The sequence below is a fragment of the Protomyctophum bolini genome (assembly GCF_963924005.1).
Source record: "Protomyctophum bolini genome assembly, chromosome: 11".
NCBI lineage: Eukaryota > Metazoa > Chordata > Actinopteri > Myctophiformes > Myctophidae > Protomyctophum > Protomyctophum bolini.
The window spans coordinates 37366231-37384453 of record NC_137872.1 but is presented as its reverse complement, the minus strand read 5'-3'; the positions used below and the strand labels follow the sequence as shown (position 1 = coordinate 37384453).

General features: G+C 46.6%; 2 protein-coding genes across 2 annotated transcripts in view; both read left to right on the top strand.

The window, feature by feature from the left end:
- LOC308323452 (uncharacterized protein) overlaps window positions 1–6411 on the top strand; it is a gene marked incomplete at its 3' end in the record, with an annotated part of 15820 nt that extends 9409 nt beyond the window's left edge. The window contains exons 7-9 of the mRNA XM_080775182.1: window positions 1850–2073; window positions 2213–5705; window positions 6331–6411. Coding sequence (XP_080631308.1) covers window positions 1850–2073; window positions 2213–5705; window positions 6331–6411 — 3798 coding nt within the window. The remainder of the gene's footprint in view (window positions 1–1849; window positions 2074–2212; window positions 5706–6330) is intronic.
- A 369-nt stretch (window positions 6412–6780) lies between these two features.
- On the top strand, window positions 6781–14058 carry LOC308324498 (uncharacterized protein). Its single transcript, XM_080776545.1, has 3 exons — window positions 6781–6792; window positions 10969–12732; window positions 13114–14058. Exons 2-3 carry the CDS (start codon window positions 11100–11102, stop codon window positions 13206–13208), a joined length of 1728 nt encoding a protein of 575 aa, XP_080632671.1. The 5' UTR covers window positions 6781–6792; window positions 10969–11099; the 3' UTR covers window positions 13209–14058.
- The last annotated feature ends 4165 nt before the right edge of the window (window positions 14059–18223 follow it).

The following is an 18223-nucleotide window of genomic DNA, read 5'->3' as shown; positions in this document are numbered from 1 at the left end:
GGACGAAGACAAATGTTCTGACAGTTTGTGTTTGTGAGGAGTCCAGTTATATATAGGGAGCAGGTAATGGGCAAAGTGTTCACAGGTGGGCTGACGAGGGAGTTGGAGACAGGTGTGCAGTGTTATGGAATGGAAAGAGGGAGTGGCCAGGGAGGAGACATGGTCTGTGGAGTGACAGATCATGACAGAACCACTGCTGTAGATAAGCGGGTGCTGCTACTCAGGGCGGCATCTCGTCTGGGGCGGTACGGGTCACACACAGACGCAGATGTTTTATGGGTCCATAAAACATTTATTCAGCTCTTTTGGAATGCATTAATTGCATACACTATTCTGTGATTTATTGCCTATTCGGGCCGAAACTGAATAAGCCAAAAATGCATTTTTAGCCATTTTCTGCAGAATATAAATATAATGTTTGTTAAGCACATTAGACCATGGTGTCCCTAAAATTGTCAATTTGTCATCATGGTTAACATGTAGGCTATCTACAGGTGCACAACACTGTGAGCTTGTAATGTAGATTGTCTCTTTTCACCATTGTCTCTATTCAAAACACCAAGAACCTGACCCCATTTTAGAGGTTTATACTCCAGGCGACCGAAACAAGCCTGAATGCGCTTTGAACTCGTCAAAGCTGTCAACATTACAAAATGGCATCGAAACTCCTGGCTGCTGAATATCGGGTTATCAGGAACGTTGTGCTTCGACCATGATGTGAAAAAGCACTAAGAACTTCAGAAGCAATGGGTGCGGCTGGCTGCAAGTCGTAGCAGGCTGCCATTGTGAATGTAAAGGTCGTACCAGTTGATTGGCATTCACACACACCCCCCTCAGGTGGATTTACCTGGATCATTCAAGTCACATTATTGTGTCTCAGAATCTATACACAATCATTCTGTTGTGCCGCCTCAATGTTTATGCAACGACAGCCAGGAGGATTCAAGCATTGTGTTTAAAATAAAAGAAGTGACACGCTGACATTTAGAGGCTAAGTCTTTGCTTTTGACATCAAATTTGTGTTTCTGTAACCTGTTGCGCAAGAACGCTAAGGGCGCTCTCTAGTGGTAGGTATACAGCAGCCAAACTGTGTGCCATTGTACTCGGTTTGTAGACTCATATACTAATCCATATCCGTGGATGTGCGTATCTAAACTATATATAGGCCTATACAGAATTGTGACTGCAACTGTGACTATATACAGACCACACAGCCGGTCACTATAGGCAAAAATGCAGCCATCCTCAGAGTTAGATATAAGCTCTGTGGTCTAAAAGCGCCAAATGTTGCACAGATGTAGCACAGGGCATGCTCTAATGATTTAGCTAGGGCGCCTGAGCCGGCGACCTTCGGGTCGCCACAGCAGACAAATCCATATGGTCACCATTAACAACCTATATAAGGCAACTTTTTCTAAATTTCATTATTAAGTAACATAATGTGACGTGTCCTCATCACAAATGCAATGAGGTCATTTCGGCACATTTGGGTAAGTGGCTATGGCCAATTTTAGGCACACCCTGTATACATCTGTCTGTGCAACATTTGGCGCTATTAGATGAATTCGTGCGAAAGATCAGACCAACCTATACGGAGGAGAAAAGGGTATGAGAACTTCCATGTCCGCCGCAGATTGGGGATTATGTCACTGTAGAATTATGTCATTGTGAGTGACCGTTTTGAAATGACAGTGACAAGCTCACTGATCTGCTATTTTCAAAAGATATTTATACATTTGAAAACTTGGAATGGGACATTCTGCACAATGAGCACCAATACTTTTGTACTTTTACTCAAGTCACTTTTGAATTCTGTTACTTGTAACGGAAACTATCCATCCGTCCTCAGGGTGAGTTGCTGGAGAGCCGTGAGTTGGCGGTCAGAGAGAGGTTCAGTGACCAGCTGGCTCGTCTACAGCAAAGGGCAGATGCTTTTGAGAAGGAGCTGAACATGGTGCTGCAGACCTCGGACCAGCAGGCAGAGGACCACCAGAACCTGCTGGATATTAAGAACAGGCTGGAGATGGAGATAGAACAATACAGGAGACTGCTGGAAGGCATGCAGGGGAACTGGTACACATGTTCATTCATTTTAATAGGGCAACATAATATAATTTGATGCTATACCAATCAACATGCAAATGACCCCATTTGGGGGCTTGTCTTAAGAGAAAACAAATTAATTGTATTCCCCCCCCTGTACATTAACTAGCATCAACGGTGTTTCAAGTTTGGACTACAGCTCCACTGATCACATCTCTCCCGAGTGGCCTACAACCAACGACACCTTCCAGCTAGTTGCTAACCACACTGACGTCCACGCTGTGAGGCCAGGACTCAGTGCAGAGATCAATAGAGACCACATCGGCGCGACCTCAGGAGGGTCGATGTCACAAACCGTGACAACCACGAGGTCAGCTCATGATGTGAGAAGTGCTCAAGGAATCCATGGTGAACACCCAGATGGCTCGTCGACGACAGCGATCGATGCCAGTGGTCTTATCGGTGCATCACTGACATCCACTGGAAACCAAAGGCAGGGCGATGGAAGAGACACCTCTAGCTCACCCAGCAGAAGTGCTCTAGTCGACAGCACAGGGACACAATCCATGACAATCAGTAGCCAGAAAATAACGATGCTGGATGCAGGTAGCTCAGTGGGAGTAATTACTGACGTGAACGTGAATGCATCTCATATTAGCCAGGATAGAGATGAGTCAACTGCTATTAAAACTACTTCGCCGATAAATAACATAGGAAAAGTCATCAGAACAGTTTCTGCCAGCACAGAGGTAAAAACAGTGGACCAAGTGCCAAAAGAAACTATTTCAACTCATCTGCAAGGTAAAGATAGAGTTATTCAGACTACAAGTCAGGTGACAAATGCAGAGGCTATTACTGGACAGGTTGCATCTGGGGGGGTTAAGGGTGCAGTGCACCAAGTGGAAGGGAACTCAGCACAAGTGCAGAATGTGGTAGAAAAGTCAGCAATGCTGCAGAAGGTTGAAAAGTCAGCAACGTTGCAGGAAGGGGTGAAAGACTCAACAAAGGGCCAGGTCAATAACATAAGTAATATTGTCAGAGCGATTCCTGAAACACAAGCCGGCACAGCACTAAAAACAGTGGGCCAAATGGAGAGAGAAAGTATGATGTTGACGGATAAATCTATCCATGCAAGTCAGGAGACAAACACAGCAAGTGTTAATCGTAGCATGGCAACCGGCACAGCAAGTGGTAATGCTAGCACACTAATCAGCACAGAAAGTGGTAGTGCTAGCACACTAACCAGTACAGCGAGTGGTAGTGGTAGCACGCTAACCAGTACAACAGTAAGTGGTATTGCTAGCATGCTAACAACCACAGCAAGTGGTATTGGTAGCATACTAACCGGCACAGCAAGTGGTATTGGTAGCATGCTAACCAGCACTGCAAGTGGTATTGGTAGCATGCTAACCAGAACAGCCAGTGGTAGTGGTACCATGCTAAACAGTCCAGAAGGTGGTATTGGTAGCATGCTAACCAACACAACGAGTGGTAGTGCTAGCATCTTAACCAACACAGCGAGCTGTACTAGTAGCACCAGAACAGCCAGTGGTAGTGGTACCACACTTATCAGCCCAGAACGTGGTATTGGTAGAACGCTAACCAGCACAGTAAGTGATAGTGGTAGAACACTAACTAGCACAGCAAGTGGGATTGAGAGCATGTTAACCAGCACAGAAGCTGTTATTGCTAGCACGCTATCCAGCACAGCGAGTAGTAGTAGTAGCATCTTAACCAACACAGCGAGTGGTGGTAGCATGCTAAACAGAACAGCCAATGGTAGTGGTACCACGCTGACCAGCCCAGAAGGTGGTATTGGTAGAACACTAACTAGCACAGCAAGTGGGGTTGGGAGCAAGTTAACCAGCACAGAAAGTAGTGCTGGTAGCACGCTAATCAGAACAGCCAGCGGTAGTGGTACCATGCTAACCAGCTCAGTGAGTGGGAGTGGTAGCATCTTAACCAATACAGCGAGTGGTAGTGCTAACATCTTAACCAATACAGCGAGTGGTAGTGCTAACATCTTAACCAACACAGCGAGTGGTATCGGTAATATGCTAACCACAACAGCCAGCGGTAGTGGTAGCATGCTAACCAGCCCAAAAGGTGGTATTGGTAGCACGCTAACCAGTACAGCCAGTGGTAGTGCTAGCATGCTAACCAGCACAGGAGGTGTTATTGCTAGCACTCTAACCAGCACAGCGGATATTAGTGGTAGCATCTTAACCAACACAGCGAGTAGCATGCTAACCAGCAGAACAGGTGGTAATGGTAGCATGTTAGCCAATACAGGGAGTGGTAGTAGTAGCAACCTAACCAGAACAGCCAGTGGTAGTGGTACCACGCTAACCAGCCCAAAAGGTAGTATTGGTAGAACGCTAACCAGCTCAGCGAGTGGTACTGGTAGCACCTTGACTAGCAAAGCCAGCGGTAGTGCTAGCACGCTAACCAGCACAGCTAGTAGTAGTGCTAGCATCTTAACCAACACAGCAAGTGGTGGTAGCACGCTAACCAGCAAAGTAGGTGGGATTGGTAGCATGATAGCCAGTACAGCGAGTGGTAGTGCTAGCATGCAAACCAGCACAGCAAGTGGTATTGGTAGCATGCTAAACAGAACAGCCAGTGGTAGTGGTACCACGCTAACCAGCCCAGAAGGTGGTTTTGGTAGCACGCTAACCAGCACAGTAAGTGATAGTGGTAGATCACTAACTAGCACAGCAAGTGGGATTGAGAGCATGTTAACCAGCACAGAAAGTAGTGCTGTTAGCACACAAATCAGAACAGCCAGCGGTAGTGGTACCATGCTAACCAGCTCAGTGAGTGGTAGTGGTAACATCTTAACCAACACAGCAAGTGGTGGTAGCATGCTAACCAGCAAAGTAGGTGGGATTGGTAGCATGATACCCAGTACAGCGAGTGGTAGTGCTAGCATGCAAACCAGCACAGCAAGTGGTATTTGTAGCATGCTAAATAGAACAACCAGTGGTAGTGGTACCACGCTAACCAGCCCAGAAGGTGGTTTTGGTAGCACGCTAACCAGCACAGTAAGTGATAGTGGTAGAACACTAACTAGCACAGCAAGTGGGATTGGGAGCATGTTAACCAGCACAGAAAGTACTGCTGGTAGCACACTAATCAGAACAGCCAGCGGTAGTGGTAGCATGCTAACCAGCCCAAAAGGTGGTATTGGTAGCACGCTAACCAGTACAGCGAGTGGTACTGGTACACTAACCAGAGCAGCCAGCGACAGTGCTAGTACAGCAAGTGGTATCGGTAGCATGCTAACCAGAACCGCCAGCGGCAGTGGTAGCACGCTGACCAACCCAGAAGGCGGTAGTGCTAGTACACTAACCAGCACTGTAAGTGGTATTGGTACCACACTAACCAGTACAATGAGTGTTAGTGGCAACACAGTAAACAGCACAGGAAATGGTGGCAGTTGTGGTAGCACACTCACCGGAACAGAAGGTAGTACTGGTGTCATGCTAACCAGAACAGCCAGCGGTAGTAGTGCCACTCTAACCAGCAGTGCAGGTGATATTGGTACCACACTAACCAGCCCAGAAGGTGGTTTTGGTAACATGCTAACCAGCACAGAAGGTGGTATTGGTACCACGCTAACCAGCACAGAAAGTGTTAGTGGTACCACACTAACCAGTACAGTAAGTGGTATTGCTAGCACGCTAACCAGAACAGTGAGTGGTAGTGGTAACACGGTAACCACCAGTGCCGGTGGTATTGGTGGCATGCTAACCAGAACAGAAGGTGGTAATGGTAGCATGCTAACCAGCTCAGCAGGTGAAAGTGGTATTACACTAACCAGTACAGCACATGGTAGTAGTAAACTAACCAGCACGGTGGGTGGTATTGGTAGCATGCTAACCACAACATCGAGTGGTAGTGGAGACGGAGTGAGTCAGGGAACAAAGACAGAGGCTTTTATTGAACAGGTTGTGTCTGAGCTGGATAACGGTGCAACGCTCCCAGAGGCAGAAACGACAATTATCACAGCAAACACAAAGGTGGACACAGAGAGACCAACAGGGGCAGAGGGAAAAAGACAGAAGGGAACCCATGTTAATATAGTGGAAATTAGAGAGACTTATGAATGGTTAGTGAAAAACTTCTATACTGACTCTGACCCCGAGGACTCTGACCCCGAGTACAGCTCAGGTGATATTCAAAACAATGCTGAAGATGACGACGAATTGTTTATGAGTTGTGCATCTGACATGCATAGGAGGTTGAGAACAGTAACAGTTGAGAAATACATTCTGTCTACAAAAGACGAGCGCGAGGCTGAAGCATTCAGCAGAGGTCAGAAAGGCTCCAGAGACAGCCGACCTGCAGAGGCCACTAATGCTGTGAGGGACAGTAGCGCAACTGCTACATTTGGTAGCATGTCTGCGGGAGCTAGCTTTGGAGGTAATTGTAATGCACTAACCAGCAAAGCAAGTGGTAGTGGTGGCATGCTAACCAGCATAGCAGATGGTAGTGGTAGCGTTAGCACACTATCCAGCACAGCAAGTGTGCCAAGTGGTAGTGTTAGCACACTAACCAGCACAGCAGGTGGTAGTAGTAGCAGCACGCCAACCTGTACAGCAAGTGCAGCAAGTGCAGCAAGTGGTAGCGTGAGCACGCTAACCAGCACAGCAGCCGGTACTGGTAGCACGCATACCAGTACAGCAGATCATAGTGGTAGTACACAAACAAAATCTGCAACCTGTAGCACTCTAACCAGCACAGCCGGTGGCATTGGTAGCATGCTAAGCAGCACAGCAGAGAGTACTGGTAGCACGCTAACCAAAACAGCAACTGGTACTGGAAGTACTCTAACCAGCAAAGCTGGTGGTATTGGTAGCATGCTAACCAGAAATTCAAGTGGTACCACGCTAACCAGCACAGCAAGTGCAGCAAGTGGTATTGTGAGCATGCAAACCACCACAGCAGCTGGTGTTGGTAGCATGCTAACCAGTGCAGCAGGTGCAGCAAGTGGTAGTGGTAGCATGCTAACCAGCAGAGAAGTTGGTACTGGTATCACGCTTACCAGTACAGCAGATCGTAGTGGTAGTACACAAACCAAATCAGCAACCAGTAGCACTCTAACGAACACAGCCAGTGGTATTGGCAGTATGCTAACCAGCACAACCGGTGGCATTGGTAGCATGCTAAGCAGCACAGCAGAGACTAGTGGTAGCACGGTAAGCAAAACAGCAAGTGGTACTGGTAGTACTCTAACCAGCATATCTGGTGGTATTGGTAGCATGCTAACCAGAAATCCAAGTGGTACCACGCTAACCAGCACAGCAAGTGCAGCAAGTGGTAGTGTGAGCACGCAAACCAGCACAGCAACTGATATTAGTAGTATGCTAACCAGTGCAGCAAGTGGTAGCGGTAGCATGCTAACCAGCACAGTCAGTGGCATTGGTAGCACGCTAACCAAAACGGCAAGTGGTACTGGTAGTACTCTAACCAGCACTGCTGATGGTATTGGTAGCATGCTAAACAGAAATTCCAGTGGTAGCACGCTAACCAGCACAGAAGAGAGTACAAAACCAACAAGTGGTATTGGTAGCATGCTAACCAGTGCAGCAGGTGCAGCAAGTGGTAGCATGCTAACCAGCAGAGAAGTTGGTACTGGTATCACGCTTACCAGTACAGAAGATCGTAGTGGTAGTACACAAATCAAATCAGCAACCAGTAGCACTCTAACGAGCACATCCAGTGGTATTGGCAGCATGCTAACCAGCACAACCGGTGGCATTGGTAGCATGCTAAGCAGCACAGCAGAGACTAGTGGTAGCACGCTAACCAGCACAGAAAAGAGTACAAAACCAACAAGTGGTATTGGTAGCATGCTAACTGGAGCAGTAAGTGGTAGTGGTAGCACACTAACCAGCTCTGCTAGTGGTATTGCTAGCATGCTAACCAGTGCAGCAAGTGGTAGCGGTAGCATGCTAACCAGCAGAGAAGTTGGTACTGGTATCACGCTTACCAGTACAGCAGATCATAGTGGTAGTACACAAACCAAATCAGCAACCAGTAGCACTCTAACGAACACAGCCAGTGGTATTGGCAGTATGCTAACCAGCACAACCGGTGGCATTGGTAGCATGCTAAGCAGCACAGCAGAGACTAGTGGTAGCACGGTAAGCAAAACAGCAAGTGGTACTGGTAGTACTCTAACCAGCATATCTGGTGGTATTGGTAGCATGCTAACCAGAAATCCAAGTGGTACCACGCTAACCAGCACAGCAAGTGCAGCAAGTGGTAGTGTGAGCACGCAAACCAGCACAGCAACTGATATTAGTTGTATGCTAACCAGTGCAGCAAGTGGTAGCGGTAGCATGCTAACCAGCACAGTCAGTGGCATTGGTAGCACGCTAACCAAAACGGCAAGTGGTACTGGTAGTACTCTAACCAGCACTGCTGATGGTATTGGTAGCATGCTAAACAGAAATTCCAGTGGTAGCACGCTAACCAGCACAGAAGAGAGTACAAAACCAACAAGTGGTATTGGTAGCATGCTAACCAGTGCAGCAGGTGCAGCAAGTGGTAGCATGCTAACCAGCAGAGAAGTTGGTACTGGTATCACGCTTACCAGTACAGAAGATCGTAGTGGTAGTACACAAATCAAATCAGCAACCAGTAGCACTCTAACGAGCACATCCAGTGGTATTGGCAGCATGCTAACCAGCACAACCGGTGGCATTGGTAGCATGCTAAGCAGCACAGCAGAGACTAGTGGTAGCACGCTAACCAGCACAGAAAAGAGTACAAAACCAACAAGTGGTATTGGTAGCATGCTAACTGGAGCAGTAAGTGGTAGTGGTAGCACACTAACCAGCTCTGCTAGTGGTATTGCTAGCATGCTAACCAGTGCAGCAAGTGGTAGCGGTAGCATGCTAACCAGCAGAGAAGTTGGTACTGGTATCACGCTTACCAGTACAGCAGATCATAGTGGTAGTACACAAACCAAATCAGCAACCAGTAGCACTCTAACGAGCACAGTCAGTGGTATTGGTAGCATGCTAACCAGCACAACCGGTGGCATTGGTAGCATGCTAAGCAGCACAGCAGAGAGTAGTGGTAGCACACTAACCAAAACAGCAAGTGGTACTGGTAGTACTCTAACCAGTGCAGCAAGTGGTAGTGTGAGCATGCTAACCAGCACAGCAAGTGGTAGCGGTAGCACACTAACCAGCACAGCTGGTGGTATTGGTAGCATGCTAACCAAAACAGCAAGTGGTACTGGTAGTACTCTAACCAGCACTGGTGATGGTATTGGTAGCATGCTAAACAGTGCAGCAGGTGCAGCAAGTGGTAGCATGCTAAACAGCAGAGAAGTTGGTACTGGTATCACGCTTACCAGTACAGAAGATTGTAGTGGTAGTACACAAATCAAATCAGCAACCAGTAGCACTCTAACAAGCACATCCAGTGGTATTGGCAGCATGCTAACCAGCTCAACCGGTGGCATTGGTAGCATGCTAAGCAGCACAGCAGAGAGTAGTGGTAGTACACTAACCAAAACAGCAAGTGGTACTGGTAGTACTCTAACCAGCACAGCTGGTGGTATTGGTAGCATGCTAACCAGAAATCCAAGTGGTACCACGCTAACCAGCACAGCAAGTGCAGCAAGTGGTAGTGTGAGCATGCAAACCAGCACAGCAAGTGGTAGCGGTGGCACGCTAACCAGCACAGCCGGTGGCATTGGTAGCATGCTAACCAAAACAGCAAGTGGTACTGGTAGTACTCTAACCAGCACTGGTGATGGTATTGGTAGCATGCTAAACAGAAAATCCAGTGGTAGCACGCTAACCAGCACAGAAGAGAGTACAAAACCAACAAGTGGTATTGGTAGCATGCTAACTGGAGCTGTAAGTGGTAGTGGTAGCACACTAACCAGCACAGCTGGTGGTATTGGTAGCATGCTAACCAGTGCAGCAGATCGTATTGGTAGTACACAAACCAAATCAGCAACCAGTAGCACTCTAACGAGCACAGCCAGTGGTATTGGCAGCATGCTAACCAGCACAACCGGTGGCATTGGTAGCATGCTAAGCAGCACAGCAGAGAGTAGTGGTAGCACACTAACCAAAACAGCAAGTGGTACTGGTAGTACTCTAACCAGCACAGCTGGCATTGGCAGCATGCTAACTGGAGCAGTAAGTGGTAGTGGTAGCACACTAACCAGCTCTGCTAGTGGTATTGGTAGCATGCTACCCAGAAATTCAAGTGGTACCACGCTAACCAGCACAGCAAGTGCAGCAAGTGGGAGTGTAGGCACGCGGACAAGCACAGCAGCTGGTATTGGTAGCATGCTAACCAATGCAGCAGGTGCAGCAAGTGGTAGCGGTAGCACGCTAACCAGCACAGCCGGTGGCATTGGTAGCATGCTAACCAAAACAGCAAGTGGTAGTGGTAGCACACTAACCAGCTCTGCTAGTGGTGTTGGTAGCATGCTAACCAGTGCAGCAAGTGGTAGCGGTAGCATGCTAACCAGCAGAGAAGTTGGTACTGGTATCAAGCTTACCAGTACAGAAGATCGTAGTGGTAGTACACAAACCAAATCAGCAACCAGTAGCACTCTAACGAGCACAGCCAGTGGTATTGGCAGTATGCTAACCAGCACAACCGGTGGCATTGGTAGCATGCTAAGCAGCACAGCAGAGAGTAGTGGTAGTACACTAACCAAAACAGCAGGTTGTACTGGTAGTACACTAACCAGCACAGCTGGTGGTATTGGTAGCATGCTAACCAGGAATGCAAGTGGTACCACGCTAACCAGCACAGCCGGTGGTATTGGTAGCATGCTAACCAAATCGGCAAGCGGTAGCATGCTAACCAGCACAACAGATTGTAGCGGTAGCACTATAACTGGAACAGTAAGTAGTAGTGGTAGCACACTGAGCAGCAGAGCAGGTGGTATTGGTAGCATTCTAACCAGAACAGCAAGTGGTAGTGGTAGCACACTAACCAGCACAGCAGAAGGTACAACAACAACAAGTGGTATTGGTAGCACTCTAACCAGCACAGCCGGTGGTATTGGTAGCATGCTAACCAAATCGACAAGCGGTAGCATGCTAACCAGCACAGCTGGTGGTATTGGTAGCATGCTAACCAAATCGGCAAGCGGTAGCATGCTAACCAGCACAACAGATCGTAGCGGGAGCACTCTAACTGGAACAGTAAGCAGTAGTGGTAGCACACTAACCAGCAGAGCTGGTGGAATTGGTAGCATGCTAACCAGAACAGCAAGTGGTAGCACGCCAACCGGCACAGAAGATAGTAGTGGTAGCACACAAACCAAAACAGCAAGTGCTAGTGGTAGCGTGCTAACCAAAACAGCAAGCAGTAGCACTCCAGCCAGCACAGCTGGTGGTATTGGCAGCACGCTCACCAAAAATGCTAGTGGTATTGGTAGTATGCTAACCAGAACAGCAAGTGGTAGTGGTAGCACGCTAACCAGCACAAAATATCCTAGCACTCTAACCGGAGCAGCAACTAGCAGCCCACTAACAAGCACAGCAGAGATTAGTGGTAGCACGTTAGCCAAAACAGCAAGCGGTAGTGGTAGCACTCTAACCGGCACAGCCGGTGGTATTGGTAACACGCTAACCAGCATAGCTAGCGGTAGTACGCAAACCAGTACAGCAAGTGGTAGCAGTACATTAACCAGCATAGCAAGTGGTAGTGGTAGTACAGTAACCAGTACCGTAACCAGTAGAGCAAGTGGTAGTACAGTAACCAGTACAGTAAGCGGTAGTGGCAGCACGCAAACTAGCACAGCAAGCGGAGTCAGGGTGAGTGGGACTGGGGCTGGGCAACGAGCACTCAGCCCCACACCACCCAGCCCAGGGGGCAGATTTGGCGGTGGGGATTACAAGTTCTACAGTTCGAGTATCGGACGAACGAGCAGCACCAGTATTGGTGGAAGAGTCAGCACAAGCTCAGGAACTAGCGGATCTTTCGGCACTAGCGCAGGCAGCGGTGGGCAAGTCAGCACTAGTGCAGGAAGGGATGGAAGCGTTAGCATCAGTGCAGGAAGTGGTGGGCGACTGAGCACTAGCGCAGGGAGTGGTAGCAGACTCAGTACTAGTGCAGGTAGTGGAGGACGACTGAGCACCAGCGCAGGGAGTGGTAGCAGACCGAGTATTAGCACAGGAAGCGGTGGCAGGCTCAGCACTAGTGCAGGAAGTGGAGGGCGACTGAGCACTAGCGCAGGGAGTGGTAGCAGACTCAGTACTAGTGCAGGTAGTGGAGGACGACTGAGCACTAGTGCAGGTAGTGGAGGCAGACTTAGCAGCTCTAGCGCAGGGAGCAGTGGAAGGCTCAGTACCAGCGTGGGCAGTGGTGCCAGACTGAGTAGCGCGAGCAGCGGTGGGAGGCCCAGCGCCAGCGGAGTCCCCAGCAACTTCAGGGTAACCAGTCCGGCCAGGTACGGCAGCTCGGGCAGCGGGGAGTGGAAGCCCACATACAGCTCAGCGACCGGACGCATGAGCAGCGTGGGCGGCGTGGTGAGGACCAACGTCACAGGGGGGAGGGTGATTACCAGCAGTGATGGGCCAATCAGGAGCGCGGGTAGTGGGGCCACAGGGGGCCCCAGGGAGCGGATCAGCGTGTGCAAGATGACGGCCCTGAGCATCTCGGCAGCAGGGAGGGAGAGGAGCCAGGACAAGGCTGCAGGTACGAGCACATCTTTGTACATCTCCAAGGCACGAGCACGCACACACGCATGCACCCACACACCTCAATGTCTGTGTTACATAATGAATATGTTAAATTGGGTCAAATATAGTTTTATCTGATCGAACATGAATCAAATGTTTATTATCTCAATGTTTGGGAAATTAGGGGTCAACATTTTATTCTTGTATACTAAGTTCATTTACTAAGTTCATGTTTGTTTGTTTGTGTGTTTGTTTGTTTGATTGATTGAATACTAGTCATTCAGGCTAAACGGATAACACAAACAAGTCCTGGGGACTTGATTCCGTTCTGTGTCTTATCTCTGTCTTTCTGTTTCTCTCTCTCTCTCTCTCTCTCTCTCTCTCTCTCTCTCTCTAGGTGCCAGTCCTGGGGTCCAACACTGGTTGGCCACGGGGGTTGGGGGCCGGGGAGGTGACCCTAGTGGTGACCTCAGTGGCATCAACCCCCTCTGATTGGACAACGGTAGAAGCAGCCATGAAGACATCTAAACCCACTCTAGCTGACACACAAAATATACTCGCACGCACGCACGCACGCACGCACACACACACACACACACACACACACACACACACACACACACACACACACACACACACACACACTGTATTTTCTATAATAAACCTGCAGGATTTTATTTCCTATTTTAATTCTCACTAAGACTAAAATCTGGCCTGTCTCTAATCTCTGAGTTGAAATATTTCACGCAAGTTGTGTCATGATCAACTCTCCAGGAAATGTCCACTTCTGATCATGTGGAGTGAGTGCAGAGCGAAAGAGTTAGTTTTAAACTGCAGTTTTTCCTGGGATCAGTTTCTTCAGCTTCTGTATCAAATGCACTGTTGAGTACCTGACAGTACATCACCATAATGTTTACCTTTGAGGTGGTATGCATTATTATTATTAAACGTTCTTTATGTTAACTTGTTGCCCTATCTCTAAATGGTAGTTTGTTATTTTCGTTTTTCCTCTGTGTTTTTTTATTTGTCTTGCAAGTTCTATTCTGTCAAATAATAAAGTGGACTGGTAAGGTATTGTAATGATTTTACAAAGTGTGAGAGTGACTGTCATTGGACGGTTCTGGTGGAGAGTTCCAATCTGACCACAAGATGGTAGCAGAGTCACAGTCCTGCCAAAATATTCATGATTGTGTTTGTCACATGCCCATGCAAGTAGACCTACTTAAATATGTGCAGTGAAATGTTGGTGTGGCTGCTGTAGCCTGTTGCGGAACCCATCGGAATGAGAAAACAATGTCCAACATACATAAATAATAAATAAGAATAATAATACAGGTAATACAAGTTCTAATACAAGGATGGTACTAAAAGTTAATAAGTAATCAAGTGTAACGTGTTCGGTAAAAATTGTGTAAATCTGTATAATGGTGTAAATCAGGGGTGCCCACAAAATGACCAGCTCAACAAGATCCACCAAAAAAGTATTATCCCATTGCTGAAAATTGTTTCAAAATGTAGCCTACCTATAGAGCGTCGCAGTCCCTCCCCCTTTCAGAACAACGAGTGGCCCAGGAAATGAATCTCAATGCATTTTCCTCATAGACTTTTCAGAAAGTATTTATTTAAAGACCTTTAAGCGTCGTACGAAGCCAACTCTTGTCGTGACAAATCATGACAACACTCACAATATTTTGGACCAAACAAATAATTACAAAGAAGAAAAACAAAAAAAAAATTGTAACCTGCCGTTTTTTTCTACTTTCAAATTCTTTGTTTGGCCGGAATTGTTTTGTTTGTTGTCATGATTTGTCACGACAAGATTTGGCTTCGTACGACGCTTAAAAGGTCTTTAAATAAATACTTTCTGAAAAGTCTATTAGGAAAATGCATTGAGATTAATTTCCTGGGCCACTCGTTGTTCTGAAAGGGGGAGGGACTGCGACGCTCTATAGCGGATTAAATGAGAGGAAATGGAAGGGATGGGTCCGATTAATCGATTATCGTTAATAGGACCCGAAATCGATTAAGAAAATGAATAATCGATCATCGGACAGGGCTATAGGCCTACCAAAGTGTGCCTGGGATGTGTCTGTGTAGCTGCATGACTGAGAGGAGTGTGAGTGGAGATTGATTCCAATCAAGATACAGGTTTGGAGGATTTAGCAGGTGTTGGGAATTTACCTAATCAGGCCTAGGCTGGGGTTGCTATGGTGATCAATTGGCTCAACAGTGGTCCAGGGACCACCAGTGGTCCTCATTTAAAAGATGGAGTTAGTAAACCAAATAGACCCTTATAAACTCTCAAGAGTTACAATTATTCCTTATCATCTACATCAGGGGTTCCCAAACTTTTTTGACTTAGGTGCCCCTTGGGGGGAAGATTAAAAAAAAAAAAATATCCTATCTAAAAAATTAATAAATCCCCCCGTTCCCGTCCCCAAACGATACAAATCGATTCTCATTTTGGACCAGGGGGGCAGTCAGACAGATATTTTGTGAAGCCACTGAGGAAATCGGGATTTCCTGAAAGTTCATATAATGGCCTGTTGTGGCGCCGTCATTGGACCCAGAAAAACCCATAGCCCCATAGAAGTCCATGTATTTGGGCCCAACTTCACCTAGACTGTATTACCTTAATAAACATGGTCATGAATACTTTCTGCTTCCAGTCACTAGTTTAAAGTCTCATTTCTAATGTCATAATATTCTTTTTGGAAAATGATGGTCCCATTTATTAAAAAGATTACCATAAAGTCGCGTATGTTCTGAGGGGCGTGGCTACCGTTACAGTCTATGATACGGATTCCCCTCCCACTCGAGTCAAAATAAAAACCAACGGAGAAGAAGGGGGGGGAAGTCCCGCCTCGTTGTCTGGGCCAGCCAATGGCCAGCTGGGACAAAAACGGATCTAGAAAGATGGCGACTTACAATACAAGGACTGACAGGCTTCATTTTACGTTCATGTTAGACCCAGAGAACGCTTTGTCCATATTTTTTACAGTCTATGTTTTGGACACATTTGCACATCCCTTAGTTTATAATGCTACTGACGTCTGTAGTATTACATTGTGGGTTTGAGCTGACAGGCCCTTTTTTATGCATGACAATCAATCACATCGCACCTTAATTCAAGTGGCAGATAATTCAAGTGACAGCCAAAAAATATATATATTTATTTTTAGGGTCATGTCATGTGATCTACCTCCACAGCCTTTGTGATCTACTGGTAGATCACAATCTACCTTTTGGGCACCCGTGTACATTATATGCAAAGAAACATAAAATACAAAGGCATTGGTGTAGTACCCCATTCATGACGTCATAATTCTAATAATTACTAATTGTTCAAAGCATGAACAGCATACACAGCCAAGTAGAAAATACACAAAAGCAGCTTGCTTGATTAAACCATATGTTTTGTCAGTGTCTGTGCTATATGTGTGGGCGTGTGTGTGGGCGTGGGCTTGGCTCCATTTACCTCTTGGCTCACCTGTTTCCAGTTCCTTCATTCCAATCTACGCTCCTGCCTGCCATCAGCTCATCAACTCCAGCCTATAAAGACCCGGCCTTCCCACATCACCAGCGCCAGATTGTTAAATCAACCACAGTGGTAGTAGACCTTTCTAGCCAGTATATACCAGTGTTTGTTCCCAGTGAACGTCAGTTTCCTCGTGTTTTCTAGTGATTTAGTTTGCATTTTGCCTGTACTCACCGCTCTCCTCTCCTCCTCCTCAGACCACACCTGCCTGCCTGCCAGCCCATGCACTGACCAGCCTGTTTGGACCTTGCTCTGCTCTGCCTGCCTGCCAGTTTGTTTCAATAAACACCCTTGAACTGTCGAACTTTTGTCTGTGTCTGCATTTGGGTCCGCCAGTTCTCGGTACCGCGACAGAAGGCCCCTGGATGGCTCGAGGCCCGTTTCAATTGAAATGATTGAAACATATTATATAAGGCTTTAATACATAGCCTATGCAGCCGGTTGATCAAAAATAATATGCATAGCAAATAGCAAATTTACCCAAGCTCAGTGGCGATACGAAATTAACCCTGGTTGTAGCTACGTCAAGCCAAATCAAGCTACAGAAACAGGACAAAAGCTCTTGCCCTATATGGGCCACATGGCTCGGCAAGACTAATCTGACTTGTGAGTCTTAACCGGCCACGTAACGCATGCCCCCCAATAGGAACACATTTATGGTGTAAAACTTCCCTGAGCTATATACAATAATTAAAGAACAATTTGTGCAGTGCAGAGAAAAATTGTCACACAATTACGTGTGCTCTGTTGGTGAGAAAATAATTACAGGTTCAAGACAGATGGCTTCAGAGCTCTGATTGCCTGGGGGAAAAATAAATTCCTCCTAAATTCCATACGGCTGAGTGAGGCATTATGGCAGCTTGAATGCACCGATGAGATTAACTCCTCACTCTCTGAAGGTGTGCCAACCCAGTGCAGGTGGTAAAAAAACAAACCCTGTGAACCTCCTACATGGCTGGAAACTGTGCCTATTGACAATAACCTATACATACTGATACTAACATGTAATAATTTTATAATTATAATTAACTTATGACAAATACTGAAAATAATGATGTGTGGAGCATTTGGTTTGGTTAAGTTTGGTTGTTGTAACTTTACTGTTTCATGTAAGCGCTGGGCCAATCAACTTATTATGAATTGTTTTAACCGTGTGCGTGTGTTAATGTGTTTGTGTGTGTGTGTGTGTGTGTGTGTGTGTGTGTGTGTGTGTGTGTCCTTTACGTGCACATGCATGTGTACGTGCGTGTAATTCGTGTATAATGCATAATTGTACAATTAAGGGCCGTGCTGCAGAATGTAAAAGGAAAGGAAATTGATGACAGTAATCTGATTCTGAATCAATATTGCATCTGATGACTTTTTAATTGCCTCACCGATCTTCATCTGATTTATTTCCACCTGGAGTCTATACAGAAACGCACAGCAGAGAACAGTAATAGCATCAGCGGGAAGCCAACAGACAGTGGAGAAATGCTGTCGCACATGCATTGCTGCACGCAGCATGCAGCAATTATTCATACTACTCTGTACAACCGCAGTGTTGTTTTTGGCAGCAGACATTTTTACTTTAGTTTTAATCACATTTTGGTCACCTGGAATGTCTTAGTGTTAGTCTAGTTTTAGTCGACTAAATGTCATAAGATTTGAGTCTACAGTTGATTTAGTCGACTAAATTGTATTTTGGCGGGGCTTGATGCCATCATAATGACTGTTTTTAGACTTGAAAATAGCCCATTTTACACTTTCAGCATGCAACAATTGTAAAATGTCTTATAGTGGATCTCTTGTCCACTAGTCCCTTCTTATCTAGTTTTTATTTGTTGACGAAATTGTCAGTATATTTAGTCTTAGTTTTAGTCACCATGATAGCTTAGTTTTCATTTCGTTTCCATTTCGTTTTCGTCAGTGAAAAAAGGTAGTCGACGAACATTTTTCGTCTGCGTTTCAGTCGACGAAATCAACACTG